The sequence below is a fragment of the Cloeon dipterum genome, chromosome 4, assembly GCF_949628265.1.
Source record: "Cloeon dipterum chromosome 4, ieCloDipt1.1, whole genome shotgun sequence".
In the NCBI taxonomy this organism is placed as follows: Eukaryota; Metazoa; Arthropoda; class Insecta; order Ephemeroptera; family Baetidae; genus Cloeon; species Cloeon dipterum.
In genome coordinates this window covers 23,037,189-23,057,841 of record NC_088789.1, presented here as the reverse complement: position 1 = coordinate 23,057,841, position 20,653 = coordinate 23,037,189, and the positions used below count along the sequence as shown (strand labels likewise).

The 20,653-nt window shown below is 38.2% G+C and overlaps 1 protein-coding gene across 5 annotated transcripts; it reads left to right on the top strand.

Moving 5' to 3' along the window:
* Positions 1-1,559: 1,559 nt before the first annotated feature.
* LOC135941983 (bridge-like lipid transfer protein family member 3B) lies at positions 1,560-12,501 on the top strand. 5 transcript variants are annotated; one of them, XM_065487828.1, is made up of 17 exons: positions 1,560-1,879; positions 1,936-2,137; positions 2,200-2,388; positions 3,180-3,405; positions 3,458-3,624; positions 4,770-5,195; positions 5,288-5,465; positions 5,552-5,584; positions 5,898-5,990; positions 6,043-6,236; positions 6,432-6,687; positions 7,103-7,509; positions 7,726-8,298; positions 8,369-8,401; positions 8,456-8,590; positions 9,456-9,728; positions 10,294-12,501. In XM_065487828.1, exons 1-17 carry the CDS (start codon positions 1,836-1,838, stop codon positions 10,771-10,773), a joined length of 3,909 nt encoding a protein of 1,302 aa, XP_065343900.1. In that variant the 5' UTR covers positions 1,560-1,835; the 3' UTR covers positions 10,774-12,501. The 5 variants fall into 5 exon arrangements, with proteins under 5 accessions (XP_065343900.1, XP_065343899.1, XP_065343901.1 ...); XM_065487827.1 differs by having other exon boundaries at positions 7,726-8,310; XM_065487829.1 differs by lacking the exon at positions 5,552-5,584 and having other exon boundaries at positions 1,561-1,879; positions 7,726-8,310.
* Positions 12,502-20,653: the final 8,152 nt, after the last annotated feature.

Genomic DNA, 20,653 nt, shown 5'->3' with positions numbered 1-20,653 from the left:
GAAAAAGAATTTTAAAAAATATGCTGAGAAAAATCAAAATTTGATTCCCCTGTTTAAATTATTTTTCAGCTACACCCAGAAGAGCTGTGAGAAATAAATCAGGAAATTCAAATATTATTTAGTCAAACCGCAAGTTTATCTTCTTGAAAGGAATTTTAACCAGGTAAAGAAACGCATTTTTTCTCAGGTTTTGACACTCACTCGATAATTGCTTATTAATTCGTCATGCAAATTCTCCACCAAAAAAAGCTGAGAATATCCTTGAAAGAGTGTTTGAGATTGCGCATGCGGAAAATGGAATTATTCTTGGGGCCGAGAAGAGCAAGGTTAACCTGAAGCCATTCACATTTCGCCTCTAACCCTTTTTCTTTGATGCGCGCATCCTGTGTAATTCCAACAACTCACCCAATAAAATGCAAGGATGACTGCTTTTCGTCTCTCCATCGATATAATATAATGCGGGCTCGTATAAATAGATGGAAATAAATAAAATGACCACACATAAAATAAATACTAACCTTTTAAATAAATTTGAATATTTTAAAATTATTTAAATCAGCCAAGACGTAGTTTAAAGACAGATATTGGTAGTTTTCTTCATTAACACAGACAGCTTTACAAATTTCTAATTGAGTTAACATTTTTTGCTTTAATATTTACAATTTAATTTCTAAAATTAAAATTAAATTGCGTTAATTTTATCTAGATTTCATTATAAATTTGCTTTACTTGGCGTAGGTAATATTTTTCATCCTTTTCATAATTAAGAAAAGTAAAAATAATTATTACGTCTCCTCTAAAATGTGGTAGAATAATTTAAAAAGAAAATCGATGATCTCGTCACACATTATTGTTAGCTATCACAATGAACCCCTCAAAATTTTCACAAAAATTTCAATTTTATAAAATTTTGACATCAGGAATTTTTAACCTGACATTGATTTTTTAATAAAAAAGAAAAACCATAATGTATCACCAATTTGGTAATTTTTTTTTACTACCATGCATGTACGCCACATTTTTGCCTATTTTTAACTTTCCACATACATGTTATGTGTACTGGATACGCAGGATTTTTTTAATTTTTATGACGTTGACCTACGAAGTTTGTTACCATGGTCAAGTGTTTAATTGTCAAAAGTAGAATAGTTTGGACTCGATCTGATCAAAATGGTTAAAATTGTCCTAAATATCAAAATCGTTAACGTTGAGCCCCTTTAAAATAGGCAATTTCAGGAATTTTGAACCAATGTTTTAGAATGCGACATAGGTGTATTCTAGGGCAACACCTCCAGCCAATTTTTCCATAATTCCAGCAGGGTGTCAACAATATTGTTTATTTCAGATTGCGTTTTAATTGTTATGACAATGATAAAAATTCGTTAAAAATACGTGAAACGCTAAATAATATTTTTAAATTATGTTGATAGGCTTTTGAAAAGCAATAATTTGAAAATTAAATCACTTTAATAATAAAATTAGATTTAATTCAAAATATTTTCAATTTTAGTAGCTGATGAGTGGGATCAAACATCAAACGCCACAGGTGAACTTAACTCCGTTCCTCACACCCCTGCATGGGCGCAGTGGATTTTGTATTCCGCGCTGTTTTCCTTGTCAGATATTGACCTCCAGAGCCGATCAGCTGGAGTGGCATTCTATATTTTGTCAGTAGTAATAAACTAAATCATTTTCCTCTCGGTCCACGTTCGCGGTTGGAAAATGCGCTGTGATATTTGTTGTTGGGTCGCATTCGGGGCTGTCGCGTTGCCAACGTAGAGCATGTAAATTCGTCAAGAGTGCAATCGGGGCCTAAAGGAGCACATAGCCGCAACATGGTCACTTTAATTAAGAACCAGATCTTTAAACATCTCTCAAGGTTGTCTCCATTCGAATGCATTTGTGACTCACACTCATGATCGATTGATTTTCCAGGTTCACAAAGAATCTGTCTCCGGACCGCATCAACCTGAGCACCCTGAAGGGCGAGGGCGAGCTGAGCAACCTAGAGTTGGACGAGAACGTCCTCACCGACCTGCTGGAACTGCCCAGTTGGCTGCGGCTCACGAGTGCCTGGTGCAACCGCGTCTGCTTCCGCATCCAATGGACGAACATCAAAACCGTGCCCATAGTCTTGGTGACGCCTCAACCGTCCTTGAACCCTGGACACAATTATTTATTTTTTGCTCCTTTCCACAGCGACTGGACGAGGTGCAAGTAGTTGTAGAGACATGTCCGGATCTGCGTTCCATGTCTGCGAATCAGGGGCTGTCGTCGATGTCCAGTGGCCGCTACAGTTTCATCCACAAAGTGATAGACGGCATGACCGTCACCGTGAACGCTGTGCTGGTCACATTCAAGAGCCCGGCGTTTGTGGCCTCTGTTCAGGTGACACTATTTTTATTGCATTTTTTTCTGTTTTTATTTGAATGCGTTAACTCTAACTAAAAGTTGGAAGAAATCATTTCTGTTGAGTTTTAAAAATATGTGTCACATAAACTGCAATATTTTCTGATTTACTGCTAAAGCATATATATGCAGATAGGATTCAGAATTATCGTTTTGTTTTAATGCAAAAGCACTGGCAAATACCTTTTTTCCTTTAATTTTTTCCTTTCAATGCTAAAACAATTCACATTTTTGCACTCTAAACCAGGAGGAATAAAAGGATCGAAATTTCCGCCTGTTTCCGATAAAACCCCTGCATTGCAAACAAAAAACTTATTTTTGCGTTTTTCTTTCAATTCCAAAATATCCATTAGGGTTTGTAAATCATAAAAGATCATCCAAATGTTTTCAATGCCACTGTTTTCACAAAAATATATATTTTAAAATTTAATTACGGGAATTTTCTCACTTTCTGTCTTGATTGGCGCAAAATATGATAATATGATAATATTGCTGTAGTCAAATCCGGAAAAATGCGAGAAAACCCAAAATTGATGGGCTTTCTGGATGTTTTTTGTGCAAAAAATCCAGTGGTGAATTTTTGCTCATTACAAAATTGGCTAACCTTGCGGGAAAAATCATTTTGGGGGTTTACTAATTTTTTCCCCCGAAAAATTCATAAAACCAACTGAAAATGTGTAAAAAGTTGGTAATAAAATTATATATAAACCAGCAACCCTGATTCTAAAGCGTTAGAAATTGCGTACTTATTCAGGGAATTGCTGTTTCAGGTTTCCAGGATAGTTGCAGAATCAAAAACTCCGACCTGGAAGCGGAATGACCTGAGAATGACCAGAGTAAAAGACTCGGTTCGCGGCGAAATTTTACTTTTCAAAGAGGTGGAGTGGCAAACGGTTAGAATAGAGGCCAAGTCAACGGAAAATCCGTCTCTCACTCCTCTTCGTCTCCTTACTAATCAGGCTAGATGTCGAATTACGATTAAAAAACGACTGTCAGGTAATTTTCGCAAATCTTGCTCAAGAGACAAATTTTAATTCTTGGATTTCAGACTGTTTTGTCTTGGGATCTCGTCTTGTTTTGATTCTGGAGGACCTTCTGTGGGTGCTCACTGACTCGCAACTCAGAGCGGCGCTCTATTTTGTTGAGTCGCTCGCCGGTCTGGTGCAAAAAGCAACAGACATCACTAGAAAACGGAAGGCAGCTAGGAAAATCGAGGTATGAACTACTCTAGATATGACGCGTAGTTTATAGTAATCTGGCAGGGCTCCAAAATTTTCTGCGTGCTTGTTCTCATTCGCATTTAATTTGTAGCTATAAAAACAAATATTATTCATACTTTTGAAGCCAGTTTGCATAACATCCACTGAAGAATATATTATGTAGGTTATAGAAATATCATTTTTTTTACTTTTTGATTTACTACGGTATATTTTCAACGAAAGGTCAATGTTCATCATAGTACATCAGCAAACAAATGTTTGCTGATTAGAAATGGCAAACAAGCTGACAGAATGGTGATATATAGGATTAAGACAATTGTGTAACGCCATAGATGGATTACTAAAAAGTTGATGAAATCATTTCAGGCATTTTGTTGTTATGAAATATATGGAAGGGGATCTTGCTCTTAAGTAGCTGATTCCGTTTTATCAAATATACAAGAAAAAACTCAAAAATATTATTTATCAGTAAAAAAAGTCTTACTGTTCTTCTAGAATGAATTAATGTTTTTTTAATCTAGCAGAATTCACAATGTAACGATCAAGCATTGAACATAAATTTTCATAGTTGAATTTTCAGCAATAGAAATTAATTTATGAGCCAGGGTAGCAATTAGTGCTGCCCAAAATTTAAAATCAGCGTCTGAGAAAGTTGATTTTTTCCATTAATTTATCTCTGATCTTGACTTCAGCTAGAGGAAGTTTTAAGATAGCTACAATTCAGTGCATTCCAAATCAATAATAAAGGACACTACATTTTTCTGTTATTAAATAGTCACAAAATATATTTTTGCCCGTCATTTTTCAAATTATTTACTGAAAAATTAAAAATTAATATTTTACCTTCAAAATGCTTTTTACATTTTTGTTTATACTATTTATCTGAAACTCAAAATAAAATATTTATAGATTTTTTCCTTTCCAAAATAAATGATTAATTTTGTTCTTGTAAAAATAAAAATTTTAAGCTAGGAAACGTCTACATATAATAATACTCGCTTGAAACAGTGGTTTTAACCAGTATTGATGGATTTTTCTTTGAGAAGCAGATACAATTATTTCATCATATTTTTGCTTATTACCTAATTTTAAACAATACCCTTTACAACTATCAACCCAAATAAATCGGGCTATGTCCAGATGCTGCCAGAGTACCAGGCATGGGTGTCGCAGCAAGCTCGCCAGCAGAACACAAAGAAAAGTGCCATCAGCAAGGTGTTCAGCCAGTGCGACGTGATCGAAACGTCATTCCACTTTCTCTCGGAGCAAATCGACCTGCACCTGTGCGACGACGAGGGTGACGGCAGGTCAAGCCACCCTCACTTAAAGGACGGCGGTGCCTTCCAGATCCGGCTGCACCATTTCAAGGTGGACTTCTACCCCTACCACTTATCTCTGAGCGACCGCAAGCACTGGCCCAGCTACGAGGAGGACATCCATGCTCAGTGGCTGGAGCAGGCGCTCACCAGCTTCAAGGCCACTTTTATGGAGGCCATGGACGCTGGGACCAACTCGCACACACCCCTTTCCAGGGCTGAGCCGCACATGGATGACCTTCGCTCGCCGGTGAGCTTTTTGTTTCTAGTTTTAAACTCGGTTTTATATTTTGCTGATGTTCTATTTTATCAAATATACAATAATTTAAATTATATGCACAGGGTTCCAAGGGTCCCGACTTCCAGAATGCCAACGGCCAGCACAACGCCGTGAAAAACTATATCACCAGCCACCTGGCCAAACTGATGTCCTCGTGCGTGGTGTTGCGCCTGGAGGACGTTACGCTGTTCAAGGTATCGACCACGTCGAGGAAGCAGGCCCCGAAGGAATTCCTCTCCAGTAAGTAGGAATTTGGCTACTCAAATTCGTGAACAGGACGCAAAGAAACGCTCAGTGTTTTCATAACGTGTCCGCTATTCTCGTAGCTCGCAGGAAAAAGAAGAGAAACATTAAGCCAGGTATCATTGCAAGGAATTGATGTCCAGCATGCTTTGTAGTTAGAAGATAGAGGTCTCAGTAAAATAGAAAAAAATGAGCACCAAGTGGAATTATCGGAAAAAATTGAAGACTGAGTTTTTGTAGAAATTTACTAGAGCTGAGACCTTTAAAAGTGTTCCCTTGCAATTATCAAACCAACAAAAATAACTCGAAACACGACAGATTTTGAAACTAAATCTGCTTTGCGACAAACCAAACCTGCATGGCCATTGTGGGAAATTTAGAAACAAAACCTTCTGTCAGTTCTTTCGATTACAAATTTGTTAATTCTAGGTGACAAAGAGCTGTACAAGTTGCCAGAGGAGATGTCACTCATCCATGCAGAGTTCACCTACTTTTATTACCCTGATGACATCCCCTTCCCACGTGAGCTTTTTTTAGTTTTCCTCCTGCAACGGTACTAACGAACGAATTTCAGTGCCTCCACCTCAGTTCTACGTCTACTGCAATCCTGTTCAAATCCACTTTGATATGCTCACCGTATTGTGGCTCCAGTCGTTCGGTCTTTACTTGCTGAGAACCCTCAGTGCTCTGACCGAAAACGCTTCTGCAAATACGAACACTAACGATCTCTTTAACATTGATGTTCGAATGGAAGCGATCATGCCACGGGTGAGAAAACTTACCTTCAAATTTAATAATCAAATTAATTATAAACGAAAGATTTGGAATGAAAATTGAAGATTTATTTTTGTCTTATTTTTATTTTTAATGTTTTAAAATAATTAAACCCTCTAAATGAGGTCTCTCTTGCACCATTACTGCCAAAAATATAAAATATATGTAATAATTTTTATGCAATTCCAGATAATCATGAGTGAGAGCTCTGCTCACGAGGGAGTGACTTCTTCCAGAATGCAAAGAGACCGTCCACAGTTTCTCCAGCTGCAGACCTCAAAGATAACCGTGACAAACATCAGGTCGAGAACGGTCGGCTCTCGAGCCGACTTGGCCACATGTCTGAACGATCTCCAGCAGGGTGAACTGTTCTTCAACTCTGGCTTTCCCACCAAAGAGGGAGACAAGTCTGCCGTGGTTGAACGATTGCTGCGGCATGTCAATGGTAATTATTACTGTTGGAATTTCTAAAACAAAACCGTGAAATTTGAATGTATTTTTTAATTTTGCAATTTTCAACTTGAAGCTGTTTAGGGTCATTGAAATTCTAGTAAATAGTTGAAAGCATACTTTAATTTGATGGGAATTGTTTCATTTAGTCTGCTAATTAATTAAGTAATCGTTTTATTTACAAATGTTTGAAGGGCAAACAGTGGGTCTCACCATAGTTTTTAAAACTGGCGAGAATTGTTATGCTCCTTGGATTGAAACGTATCAATAAATTTTAAAAGTAATCTAATCACTTAAAATTTTCAAAAATAAGCAAAATTTTTCAGTGTTCCTTGAGGGCAATTTCGACCATCAGGGTCTGACCCTGTCGTGACCCTAAACGATTTTAAGATTTTGCATTTTGTGTGTAGCGAGTGACAACCTACGTCGCCAAGCCGACCTGTCCAGCCTGACAATGGAGGAGGTGATGCAAGGACTGAGTCGGGAGCTCTTCTGGGTGGACGCCAAGGACATCTGGTTCGTGCAGCTGGACCCAGCGTGGGTTGAGTTCACTGGGATGAAGTCGACAGCGCGGCCGGTGCCGCTTCTGGACGCAGTGCCAGTCACGGTGTGGCTGTGCCTGATCGACCAGAAGCACATCCACGCCGTGACGCACATTCCTAGCCTGGTGAGCGTGCAGCTGAATCACTACCAGTTCCTATTCATCTCGCGGCTGCTGGACGACATCTCCGAGCTGACCACCTTCCTGCAGATGGACTCGAAGAAGATCACTGGCGAGGAGGGCGGCTGCATTTGCGTCGGCACGGCTTTACCACAGGTCAGTCAGACATAATTCTGTTTTAATTTATTGGGAGTTGTGGATGCCCCAATACCCCCTAAAGTGTTACTGGTGGGGTTCAAATAGATATTTTATTTTAAGCCCTAAAATTATTGGTATAAAATTGAAGTACTTCGTTATTTTTTTCTTGGCTCCAAAAAAAATTCCTAATTTTACTGCAAAACACCTAATGACATTTTGCAAAACTTGTCACAGGTTGAGGTGACATTCGTGATGCCGGCGCACTGCCACGCCAAGGAGTCGTTCGACTTGGACTCAGTCATCCCAGACAGCTCGAGTTTGGCCGACATCCCCAACATTCCCATCACACCGCCGAAAAGCGCTTACGAGCCCAAAGAAACAGACTCGGACATAGTGCACGGCGACCAGGTCTTCTTTGAAGAGACGAGTTTTATTCCTGAAAATGCAGTGGGGGCCGCCGAGCCGCTGCCTCCCGAGACCCCCTCGTTCAAGAGCAACTTCAGCACCTTCTCTAAGGGCCTGGCCAGCGGCTTCTCCACGCTGATCACCTCGTTTGATGCGACCAAGGGCGCTGAGGACGGCCTGGACAACATGTCGGTCCGCAGCGATGGCAGCTCGGACAGCGAGCGTTTCGTCGTCGTAAATTTGGAGCAGCAGAACCGCACAGACATCCTCAACGCCATGTTTGTTATCCCTGCGTCAAACAGGGCTGCCAGGCCGATGGTCGACGAGGCCAGTGAGGTTTTGGAGGAGGCGGACGACGCCTCTCTGCACTCGGAAATGAGCATTTTACGCCGCTCTGACCCGGTAAAACTTCCGGTGATTTATTTTTTTATTTTACTTTCTTAATTTATTTGTGTTTTTAAATCTTCCCCAGGCCTTGCAAGGAATCTCGCCCCTTTTTCGTTATGTCTGTTTGCGTTACTAATCAAATTTCCTCATGCTAATTTCATGAAATTTAAAGATCAGCGTGACTACTGTGAAGCTGAGTCGAGTGGAGGCGATCTACCAGTCACAAGGGTTCAAGTCCTGCCTCAGGCTGCAGTGCTCCGGAATTTCATCTGAGGAATGCGGAAGTATTCCTTGGGACGAGTTTCAGGTAACGACACAGATTTCTTTTGCGGGACATTTTATTTTTTTTCGCAGATGTAAATACATATTATTCCCCTATTGAAAGTATTTTCCAAATTATTCTGGCACCGCATGGAAACTTTAAAAGCAGCTCCGTCGTGGTTTTAACAACTATAAAGTTTTCAATGCACTTTGAGAAACACAATTATTATTATTAAAACCCAGATTCACCCCAACCTGCGACTACGAAAAACAAATACAGAAATTAACTTCTAAACACTTTTCCTCGCATGCTCCTATGATTGAAAAACTCGATTGTCAATGTGTCATGGCAATTTTCACAGGCCAAGAGGAAGGTATTGGCTCTGATATTTTTATTTTTGGCATGACTAGCGATAATTTTAGCTAGAGCTGCATCGTAGAGTACGTTGGACCAGCTGCTTTTCCTGTGTTTCCACCTTTTTAGAATCGAACATAGCGTGAATTTTGTTTTGTTTGCTAACCACCAAATAAAAATTCACCCAGTTAGAAAATTTTTTACAAGTCTTAGAATAAATTATAAAATTGGCTAATATAAATGTGAGGGTTTTCAGGACAATGCCACTTAAAATCGCTAATTTTTACAGTCTGATTTTGCCGCGGAAATTTTGGACTGGCTAACTAGGATGATATTTAATAAAAATTGGCTTTTTTCCCTCTGTGGTTTTGTCCTTGAACAAAAAACAACTCGTCTGGCCTTCCTCGGCACTTGGAAACCATCATTGTAGCTTTATAAATTATAGTTTTTCCTGCACCTATCGTTATTTATTCGTTACGGTAGTCCGTAGACATACAGTTAGTCTAGCTTTGCTCTCAACATAAACTTTCGCACTGATTTTCAAAAACAATTACAGAGTAAATTCTCTTCGCGCACCCGAGCATGGTGCGACGAGCGAGATTTGGCGCGGCGTTGCAGCATCAAGGCTCGCCTGGACAGGGCGCCTGACACAGACCCTGAGCCTGGAACCTTTGACACCACCAACATGGCGAGCATCATTCGACAGCTCTTTACGGAACACCTCGCCGCCGAAATCGCCAATGTGAATCTCTCCATGTCCATGGTTTCCGTGTCTGGACTGGCGGATCTCTTGGACGATGAAATCATGCCAAAGCCCGTTCCCATGGAGGTGATAGAAAATTTTATTTTTAATATTAATTTACTATTCATGAGGCACAGATGATCAGAATGAATTATGCCTTTTTTATTTTAATGTCTTATTTTTGTTGCTGTATGTTGTTGAATTGAATGGAAGTTATTATTAATGTAAATCATAATGATTAACGTACATACCGTTTTTCTAGAAAAATTAAACTTCAGCTAAAAATAGATTTGAGTCTTTGGGAACTAGTTCATACACATATTGAGATCAGTTAGAGGTCTCAGCCGCGAGATTTAATGCGGCGGCTGGTGGGGCCAGCTTAGCAGAATTTTCTCTTTGGCGATGGCTGGCCATTTTCACTGGTGGCTAGCGGCTGCCGCGTCTGAAAATATTTTAACGTGACGTTTGATAGTACTTAACTGCCTGAAAGGCTGGCTGGAAGAATTTTTCTCCTGTTTTTTTTTTAATTTTTGGCCCTTTTTTTCACTGGCGGCTGGCGCCGTGCGGCTGGCTGAGACCTCTAAAATCTATTGATAACAAATTAGCTAAACTGCTGTATTAATTTAATTTCCCTTTATTCCACTTTGTGCAGGTGGTGCTGGAAAACGTGCAGATGCACCTGAGCGAAGACAGGTCTGCAGTGAGCCAGCTGGCCGGTTCGGCCAGCAACATGCCAATCAACGTGTGCATATCAAAACTGAAGGTGTCGCGGACAGCGTCAGGCGCGTTCTTCATCGAGCCGGCCGGGGGCAGTGCGGCGGGGGCGGGCATCTCGGTCAGCCCGACGAGCAGCCAGTTCGAGGTGGAGGTGGCCCGGCGAAAGGCTGCTGAGCTCACGAGGGAGAACGAGGAGCTGCGCAGAAGACTGCTGGCCGCCGAGCGCCTCTTCACCGAAGAGAAGCAGAGGCTCGGCGCCAAGATTGACGAGCTGCACGGCGAGCGAATGGCGCTCGAGGTGTCGCTGCGAAAGATGAACCTGACGCAGGCGGCTGCCCAGATGGCCAACCAGTCGGCCCCCGCCCCCACCCCCACCGCCCCCAAGGTTGCCCAGCAGACGCCCCTCAAGAGATAGCAGTGCTGCTTTGGCTGTACAGAGGCGCAGAGCTAATTTTTCTTATTGCATTTTTTATTTTTGACACGTTTTTAGTTTTTCTATGCCGATATTTTGTTTTCGATAAGATTTTTTGTATTAGTTTTATGATAGGTTCGTGCTTATTTAGCAGGATGGAATGCAGGAAAACTTGATTTTATTTGGTTTAAAATTGCTCTTGAACAGCGTCTTTCAGAATACAGCTTAAATCCAATGGATTTTTATAAAATTGATGGAAGGTTACAGAAACAAATGAATTATTTAGTTTCATCACAGATGAATTTTCTTGTTAATTGTACGATTATCGCCAGTTTTACTACATAATCAATTATAACGTATTTAACCAGTTGCAAAAGCCTTTAGTGTCTGAAGCAGCTAATAGATGGCGCCAGCGGTTACTTTAGATTTTAACACACTCATCGCTGCCACTGTCAAAAATTGGCCCAGCGCCAGTCGACGTAGAAACGTGTAAAATAAATTTGCACAAAAAAAATATTTGCTGGAGTCATAGAGTACTCATTTGGACAAATTCTGATTCGTTCAGACAAATTCTGGATCATCTATTTCAGAAAATTACACACTATGCTCTATAAAAATATATTTGAACAAAATTAAACTTTCCAAATTTTTCGCATCGCTTACTCAATTTCTGAAGAAACCTTCGCTGTTCAAGAACAATTTTAGAAAACAGAATCATTAAAATCCGAAGTTGTGAAGCATTCACGTCCTAACACCGTAACACCCATTGTGTTTGAGCAAAGCAATATTTTTCATCGTGATTCAATTACTTGTCCGTGTATGAAAAGCATTATAAAAATTATATTATTTCGAAAGCTAATAATTTTGTGGTTGTTACAACTCAAATACTAAGGTGAAATCACTCCTATATATATTTTAATTCAATCTTGCTCAATTTTGTTGGATTGTAAACCACATTGGATTGATATAATTGTAACCAAACTTTTGAATTCATCCACTCTAGTCTCGTGTAAGCGGTTGAAATCGAGGTGACACCCAGTAAAATAGCTTTCTCAAAATCAAAAATAAATTCCAGTAACCATAGCAGCGTTCATGATTGAATAATAAAATCGGTTTTCTCAAAAACACACTGTTATAGCGGAAAATTATCCAAATAAATAATTATATCCGAATAAATGTGCTTATAAATATACAAAAACTTAATGGAATCCTATTGTTGCATTAACCTGTGATCTTCAACAAACAGACTATTTGATTAATTAATTATTTGCATGATATTAAAAGACTAGAAAGCTGTTTATCTGGTCTTTCAGTGTTTTTGAGTGAAAGCTGGTGTTCGAAGTTTGTACATTTCCCTAAATATAATTGTTGCCTTGCACTTTCTGTCTCTTTGACTTTTGCCACCAGAGAAAAAATTATATCATAAAAACCTGAAATTCTGTGAATTCTGAATCGTTATAAAATACTATCATGTAAGTCGATTTCCAATATTTTTTCTACTGAATAGTTTAATTGATTCGTTTTAGCTTCAATTTGACAGTTTTGTGTCAAAGTGGACACTGACCGATAAATTAAAAGATATTTCTGGCAGTTTCTGGAATGATGTCAATGTTCAAACAACACATCATGGACAGTTAATTTATATATATCTTATTATGAATAATTCGGTTGCCAACGTCCTGTAACTTTAATATACAAGTGGAACAAATAAAACTATATTATGATTGTTAATTTAATTAGTTTTTTTCTTATCTAATACCTAGAAATTAATTGTTTGGTTCATTTCAACCTTTCATTGCATCAAGTTGAGGTCAAATTCTACAGGTTAGAAATGGTTTTTCGTGTTTTAATTGATAGAAATTCGAAAATTAAAAAAATTTTGAAAAATTGAACACGACCCGATGATAAATCCCGATTTTGAAATTAAGAAACGTCTAGAAAATTCAATCTGTTCGATGCTAGCAACCTTAACCGCGTGCAAGGGTGTTTACCCTCCGCTGCGCCTGCGCTTTACTTTTCTTATCTCTGAAAAAATCTCCTTGGTCATAGCGTCATAGCATCACAGGCATAGTAGCGAGAAAGACGCGTGACGCAGCTTCTCTCCAAACCACGTGGGATATAAAGTCGTGCAAGATTAGTAAAGAATTGCAGAACTCCAGGTAATTTCACGCCCTGTATAGTTTTCTTATATTGAATTTGCTATGATATATTCTATGAAATGGTGTTAACGCACTCAAAAAGAGTTTGACTTATTATTTTTACGAATTTATTATTATAAAAGATCTAGAAACTTGCACGTGTCATAATTATGCTGATCCATTTCCGTTTCGAAAAATCAAATAATATAAAAAATCACTTTTAAGTACGAAATAAAGTTCGTGTTTTTCTTTGTTCTTTGATTTTGACGGCTCCTCCACCTATTCTAAGTATTCATGCAGCTTTCCTACGCTATAAAATCGTCTTTTAGACACTGAAATAAATAGTTAGAATCAGAATACCTCCAAATCATGATCAATTTTCAAAATCAATAAACTAATACTGCTGTTGAAGGTCCTGAAACTATTTATTTTGTCTTACAGTTCCCTCACGATGGAGTCAGAAGGTGTACGATCAGAGACACTGACGCAAGACACAATAACGAAGAAATGTTTCAACCCAAAGAAGCTTTTCGACATCGTGCTAGACACCATTGTTGGACACATCGGAGACTACACTCGCAAGGATGCACATTTTACGAAAGATCTTCTTTGTCTTTGTAAGTCAAACTGATTTCAAACTTAATATTGTGTGTACTAAATATTAATTTCTATATAAACAGCAAAACCGATGCAGCGACAGGTGCTGCATGCTTTGACAATTTCCAAGTGCAAGAGTAAAGAAGGGGATCTTGGTGAATTCCAAAAGCGTTTCAAAGCATTTGATTTGCTGCTGCCTGTGCTGGATAGCGAAACGACCGAAATAGACTGTGGCGGCTTGATGTCCTTCTGCCCCAAAGACATTATTGTGGACGCGTTTGCAAGGGTAAATTTTATATGGTTTACCATATGATGTATAAGAAAATGACTAAATTATATTTTATGAAACAGGTAGTTCAACTTGTTTCCACCCATTGCCCGAATATCGAGAGCCTGTCCGCGTTTGATGAGTCACCTTTAGACGAGTGTTCTTTGGATGAGGTGAAGAACATTCTGGATATAGAGACCATCGAGTCAGTATGCAGCATGAAAAAACTAAAAACACTGAAAATGAATTGTTGCTCCATCACTCTTGAACAAGCTAAGTTTCTCTGCCACACGCTGTGTTGTTTGGAGGAACTAAAAGTGGACATTTTCTTTGGAGATTTTTCCTTCGAGGACTGCATGGACTATACAATTCTCAACAACGACCTGAAAGTTTTTTCGCTATCAGATCGGTCGGCTCTTGAGTTGTGTCGGTTGAATTACAATAGTATAATTTCCGAGCTTTTTTCAGAATCTGAATATGAAGTGGAAACAGACACTGAATAATCGACAGTTATGGATAGTTTGATAACTCTTTGTTTGCCATGCATGATCTATATAGTGTACAAAGTGCGCTTTTCTCATCGATCATTAAAAGGAGTGCATTTTTCTATTTTATGGCGAAAAAGAGTGTGAACTAATAGTTTGACTTTATGGCATAGCCTACTCTGTTCAAATTTTTATGGTACATAGAATATATTTCTGATAATGTGTATTTTTAAATGGTGTGTGATATAAATTTGTGAAAACTCTAAAAAAATTGTTTTAGTAATTTTCCTCTGTAAATAAACGATATTATTTGTCGTGACGCATCGGTCTGATCTGCCCCAATACGCGCCTGCAGAACCAAAGGCAAAGCGCTCTGCGGCCAGGGCTTCCTACCAAGAAGTACAATTACATGTAAAAAATTGGCTTTTATTTATTTTTCAGTTATTAACGTTGAACGAGCACTGTTTAATTTAAAGTTGGCTTTTGACGTCTTTCACGCCCTTAAAATGTTATCATAATTATATATGAGAAAGAGAAATTCTTATTCTGTCTGATTTGCAAGTTCAGAAATATTAAAAAACGATTTTCAGTCAATATTTATATTTTTGACGCTTTTTATATTAAAGAAACATATAGTATCGTCCCGGCCCAGTAAAATTTCGCAATTTTCAACAAACCAAACGTGGATTTTCTTTTGGTTGCAAGAACAGGGCAACAATCAATTCGACAAAGAAAATTTGGGTGTTAGTTGAAAGTTTAGCGATTTTACCGCGAGCCGGACGATACATATTTTTACTATTCGTTTTTTTTTCTTTTTATCCCTGTCCGAGTACCGGGAAGGGCGCGCACTGCACTAGCACGAATAATGCTGACACCCGGGTCCCAATAACACCGCGGACGGATAACATGCGGGCGCACCAGGCCGCACAGGGACCCAGCCCACTCAAGGGCAACTTGCCTCCCTTTCCATTTTTAATATTTTCATTGAAATTGAAAAAAACATTCAACCTTATATGAATGAAATATTTATTAGACGCCAAAAGGTGTACAACAGAATAATATACAGAATAATTAAATCACACATCAGTGTTCGTTTTTCCTTTAGCGGCTTGGCACAATGTCAGATTTAACCTTATGTATTCGATCAAATTTGAATAAACATAATAATATTATGTTTGTTCATATTATGATGTTAATAAGTTTACTTTAATTTATGAGACTTTTCACAATGAAATGCTGTATTTCGATCGAGTCTTTCTTCAACTTTTGACAGCTCTTCCAACTCATATAACATTTTCAAAATTCATGCAGCTTTTCTGCACTGTCAATCGTCTTGAAGATGGTGAAAATTTAAAAATTAGAAAATTTTGCCTCCAAAATATAATACCAATTTTTGAGTGAACTGCTGATTGAGGCCTGCGGGGCCGAAATAGCAGCTATATAGTACGAACACGTGATATTTGATTTTTTCTCATAATAAATATAAAAAAAAATTTCACTATTAGCTATAACCATCCAGATTAATTTACCACAAAGCATAGAGAGCCGTTCAGTTTATCTTAAATTTTTAAATAAAGCCTTGTGTGAGTATTTCTTTGTCTTAAAAAATCTGAAACAATTCCAAAAAATTTATGACCACAAAGAAAAACGATATTTAGTTAAGAAAAGAGTTAATTATTGCTAAAGGGCCTTGTTAAAATAAAAGTGTGTCCATTTTTGTAAGATTATTATTTAATTCACCAGTTGCATAAACCCTAAGTGTTCGAAGCCGTCAGCAGGCGGCTTCGTACGGCGCCAACATGGCGCCACCGTAGACTTTCGATTTTAAGGCACTTCCGCTGCGATTTCAGATTCAATCTAGCTACTGTGCATTCTTCAATTAATTTGCTAATTTTTGACGTGCTGAAAACCAAAATCGGTTCAGCCAATCGCCGTAGAATCGTGAAAAACTATTTTTTGAAATAAAAAAATCTTTTCCAACGTTTCTACTTAACTGCCCAAAAGGTCGAAAAAATATTTCTCCTGCATTTTGTTTATTTTTTACCATCTTTCACTGCGGCGGCGCAGCGCGGCTGGCTTGGACCTCTAAGATCTATTGATATCAAATTAGCTAAACTGCTGTATTAATTTTCCTTTATTCGACTTTGTGCAGGTGGTGCTGGAAAACGTGCAGATGCACCTGAGCGAAGACAGGTCTGCAGTGAGCCAGCTGGCCGGTTCGGCCAGCAACATGCCAATCAACGTGTGCATATCAAAACTGAAGGTGCCGCGGACAGCGTCAGGCGCGTTCATCATCGAGCCGGCCGGGGGCAGTGCAGCGGGGTCGGGCATATCGGTCAGCCCGACGAGCAGCCAGTTTGAGGTTGAGGTGGCCCGGCGAAAGGCTGCTGAGCTCACGAGGGAGAACGAGGAGCTGCGCAGAAGACTGCTGGCCGCCGAGCGCCTCTTCACCGAAGAGAAGCAGAGGCTCGGCGCCAAGATTGACGAGCTGCACGGCGAGCGAATGGCGCTCGAGGTGTCGCTGCGAAAGATGAACCTGACGCAGGCGGCTGCCCAGATGGCCAACCAGTCGGCCCCCGCCCCCACCCCCACCTCCCCCAAGGTTGCCCAGCAGACGCCCCTCAAGAAATAGCAGTGCTCTGCTTTGGCTGTACAGAGGCGCAGAGCTAATCTTTCTTATTGCATTTTTTTATTTTTGACACGTTTTTAGTTTTTCTATGCCGATATTTTGTTTTCGATTTGATTTTTTGTATAGGTTTATGAGAGGTTCGTGCTTATTTAGCAGGATGGAATGCAGGAAAACTTGATTTTATTTGGTACGAAATTGCTCTTGAACAGCGTCTTTCAGAATACAGCTTAAATCCAATGGATTTTTATAAAATTGATGGAAGGTTACAGAAACAAATGAATTATTTAGTTTCATCACAGATGAATTTTCTTGTTAATTGTACGATTATCGCCAGTTTTACTACATAATCAATTATAACGTATTTAACCAGTTGCAAAAGCCTTTAGTGTCTGAAGCAGCCAATAGATGGCGCCAGCGGTTATTTTAGATTTTAGCACACTCATCGCTGCCACTGTGCATTCTTCACTTAAAATTTACTCTTTTGATTTGCTAAAACAAAAAATTGGCCCAGCGCCAATCGACGTAGAAACGTGTAAAATAAATTTGTCGAAGTCATAGAGAACTCATTTGGACAGTTTCTGATTCGTTCAAACAAATTCTGGATCATCTATTTCAGAAAATTACGCACTATATGCCCTATAAAAATATATTTGAACAAAATTTAATAAATAATTCAACTATTAATTTAATTTTCTAAATTGTTCGCATAGCTTATTTAATTTCTGAATAAACTTTCGCTGTTCAAGAACAATTTTAGAAAACAGAATCATTAAAATCTGCAGTTGTGAAGCATTCACGTCCTAACACCCATTGTGTTTGAGCAAAGCAATATTTTTCACCGTGATTCAATTTGTTGTCTGTGTATGAAAAGCATTATAAAAATTATATTATTTCGAAAGCTAATAATTTTGTGGTTGTTACAACTCAAATACTAAGGTGAAATCACTCCTCTATATATTTTAATCCAATCTTGCTCAATTTTGTTGAATTGTAAACAACATTGGATTGATATAATTGTAACAAAACTTTTGAATTCATCCACTCTACTAGTCTCGTGTAAGCGGTTGAAATCGAGGTGACACCCAGTAAAATAGCTTTCTCAAAATCAAAAATAAATTCCAGTAACCATAGCAGCGTTCATGATTGAATAATAAAATCGGTTTTCTCAAAAACACACTGTTATAGCGGAAAATTATCCAAATAAATAATTATATCCGAATAAATGTGCTTATAAATATACAAAAACTTAATGGAATCCTATTGTTGCATTAACCTGTGATCTTCAACAAACAGACTATTTGATTAATTAATTATTTGCATGATATTAAAAGACTAGAAAGCTGTTTATCTGGTCTTTCAGTGTTTTTGAGTGAAAGCTGGTGTTCGAAGTTTGTACATTTCCCTAAATATAATTGTTGCCTTGCACTTTCTGTCTCTTTGACTTTTGCCACCAGAGAAAAAATTATATCATAAAAACCTGAAATTCTGTGAATTCTGAATCGTTATAAAATACTATCATGTAAGTCGATTTCCAATATTTTTTCTACTGAATAGTTTAATTGATTCGTTTTAGCTTCAATTTGACAGTTTTGTGTCAAAGTGGACACTGACCGATAAATTAAAAGATATTTCTGGCAGTTTCTGGAATGATGTCAATGTTCAAATACCACATCATGGACAGTTAATTTATATATATCTTATTATGAATAATTCGGTTGCCAACGTCCTGTAACTTTAATATACAGGTGGAACAAATAAAACTATATTATGATTGTTAATTTAATTAGTTTTTTCTTATCTATAATACCTAGAAATCAATTGTTCGGCTCATTTCAACCTTTCATTGCATCAAGTTGAGGTCAAATTCTAGGTTAGAAGTGGTTTTTCGTGTTTTAATTGATAGAAATTCGAAAATTCACTAAATTTTGAAAAATTGAACACGACACCCGATGATAAATCCCGATTTTGAAATTAAGAAACATCTAGAAAATTCAATCTGTTCGATGCTAGCAACCTTAACCGCGTGCAAGGAGGGTGTTTACCCTCCGCTGCGCCTGCGCTTTACTTTTCTTATCTCTGAAAAAATCTCCTTGGTCATAGCGTCATAGCATCACAGGCATAGTAGCGAGAAAGACGCGTGACGCAGCTTCTCTCCAAACCACGTGGGATATAAAGTCGTGCAAGATTAGTAAAGAATTGCAGAACTCCAGGTAATTTCACGCCCTGTATAGTTTCCTTAAATTGAATTTGCTATAATATATTCTATGAAATGGTGTTCACGCACTCAAAAAGAGGTTGACTTATTATTTTTACGAATTTATTATTATAAAAGATCTAGAAACTTGCACGTGTCATAATTATGCTGATCCATTTCCGTTTCGAAAAATCAAATAATATAAAAAATCACTTTTAAGTACGAAATAAAGTTCGTGTTTTTCTTTGTTCTTTGATTTTGACGGCTCCTCCACCTATTCTAAGTATTCATGCAGCTTTCCTACGCTATAAAATCGTCTTTTAGACAATGAAATAAATAGTTAGAATCAGAATACCTCCAAATCATGATCAATTTTCAAAATCAATAAACTAATACTGCTGTTGAAGGTCCTGAAACTATTTATTTTGTCTTACAGTTCCCTCACGATGGAGTCAGAAGGTGTACGATCAGAGAAACTGACACAAGACACAACGAAGAAATGTTTCAACCCAAAGAAGCTTTTCGACATCGTGCTAGACACCATTGTTGGACACATCGGAGACTACACCCGCAAGGATGAAGATTTTACGAATGATCTTCTTTGTCTTTGTAAGTCAAACTGATTTCAAACTTAATATTGTGTGTACTAAATATTAATTTCTATATAAACAGCAAAACCGATGCAGCGACAGGTGCTGCATGCTTTGACAATGTCCAAGTGCAAGAGTAAAGAAGGGGATCTTGGTGAATTCCAAAAGCGTTTCAAAGCATTTGATTTGCTGCTGCCTGTGCTGGATAGCGAAACGACCGAAATAGACTGTGGCGGTTTGATGTCCTTCTGCCCCCAAGACATTATTGAGGACGCGTTTGCAAGGGTAAATTTTATATGGTTACCATTTGATTTATAATAAAATGACTAAATAATATTTTATGAAAAAGGTTATTCAACTTGTTTCCACCCATTGCCCGAATATCGAGAGCCTGTCCGCGTTTGATGAGTCACCTTTAGACGAGTGTTCTTTGGATGAGGTGAAGAACATTCTGGATATGGAGACCATCGAGTCAATATGCAGCATGAAAAAACTAAAAACACTGAAAATGAATTGTTGCTCCATCACTCTTGAACAAGCTAAGTTTCTCTGCCACACGCTGTGTTGTTTGGAGGAACTAAAAGTGGACATTTTCTTTGGAGATTTTTCCTACGAGGACAGCATGGACTATACAATTCTCAACAACAACCTGAAAGTTTTTTCGCTATCAGATCGGTCGGCTCTTGAGTTGTGTCGGAAATTACAACAGTATAATTTCCGAGCTTTTTTCAGAATCTGAATATGAAGTGGAAACAGACACTGAATAATCGACAGTTATGGATAGTTTGATAACTCTTTGTTTGCCATGATCTATATAGTGTACAAAGTGTGCTTTTCTCATCGATCATTAAAAGGAGCGCATTTTTCTATTTTATGGCGAAAAAGAGTGTGAACTAATAGTTTGACTTTATGGCATACAGCCTCTGTTCAAATTTTTTATGGTACATAGAATATATTTCTGATTATGTGTTTTTTTAAATGG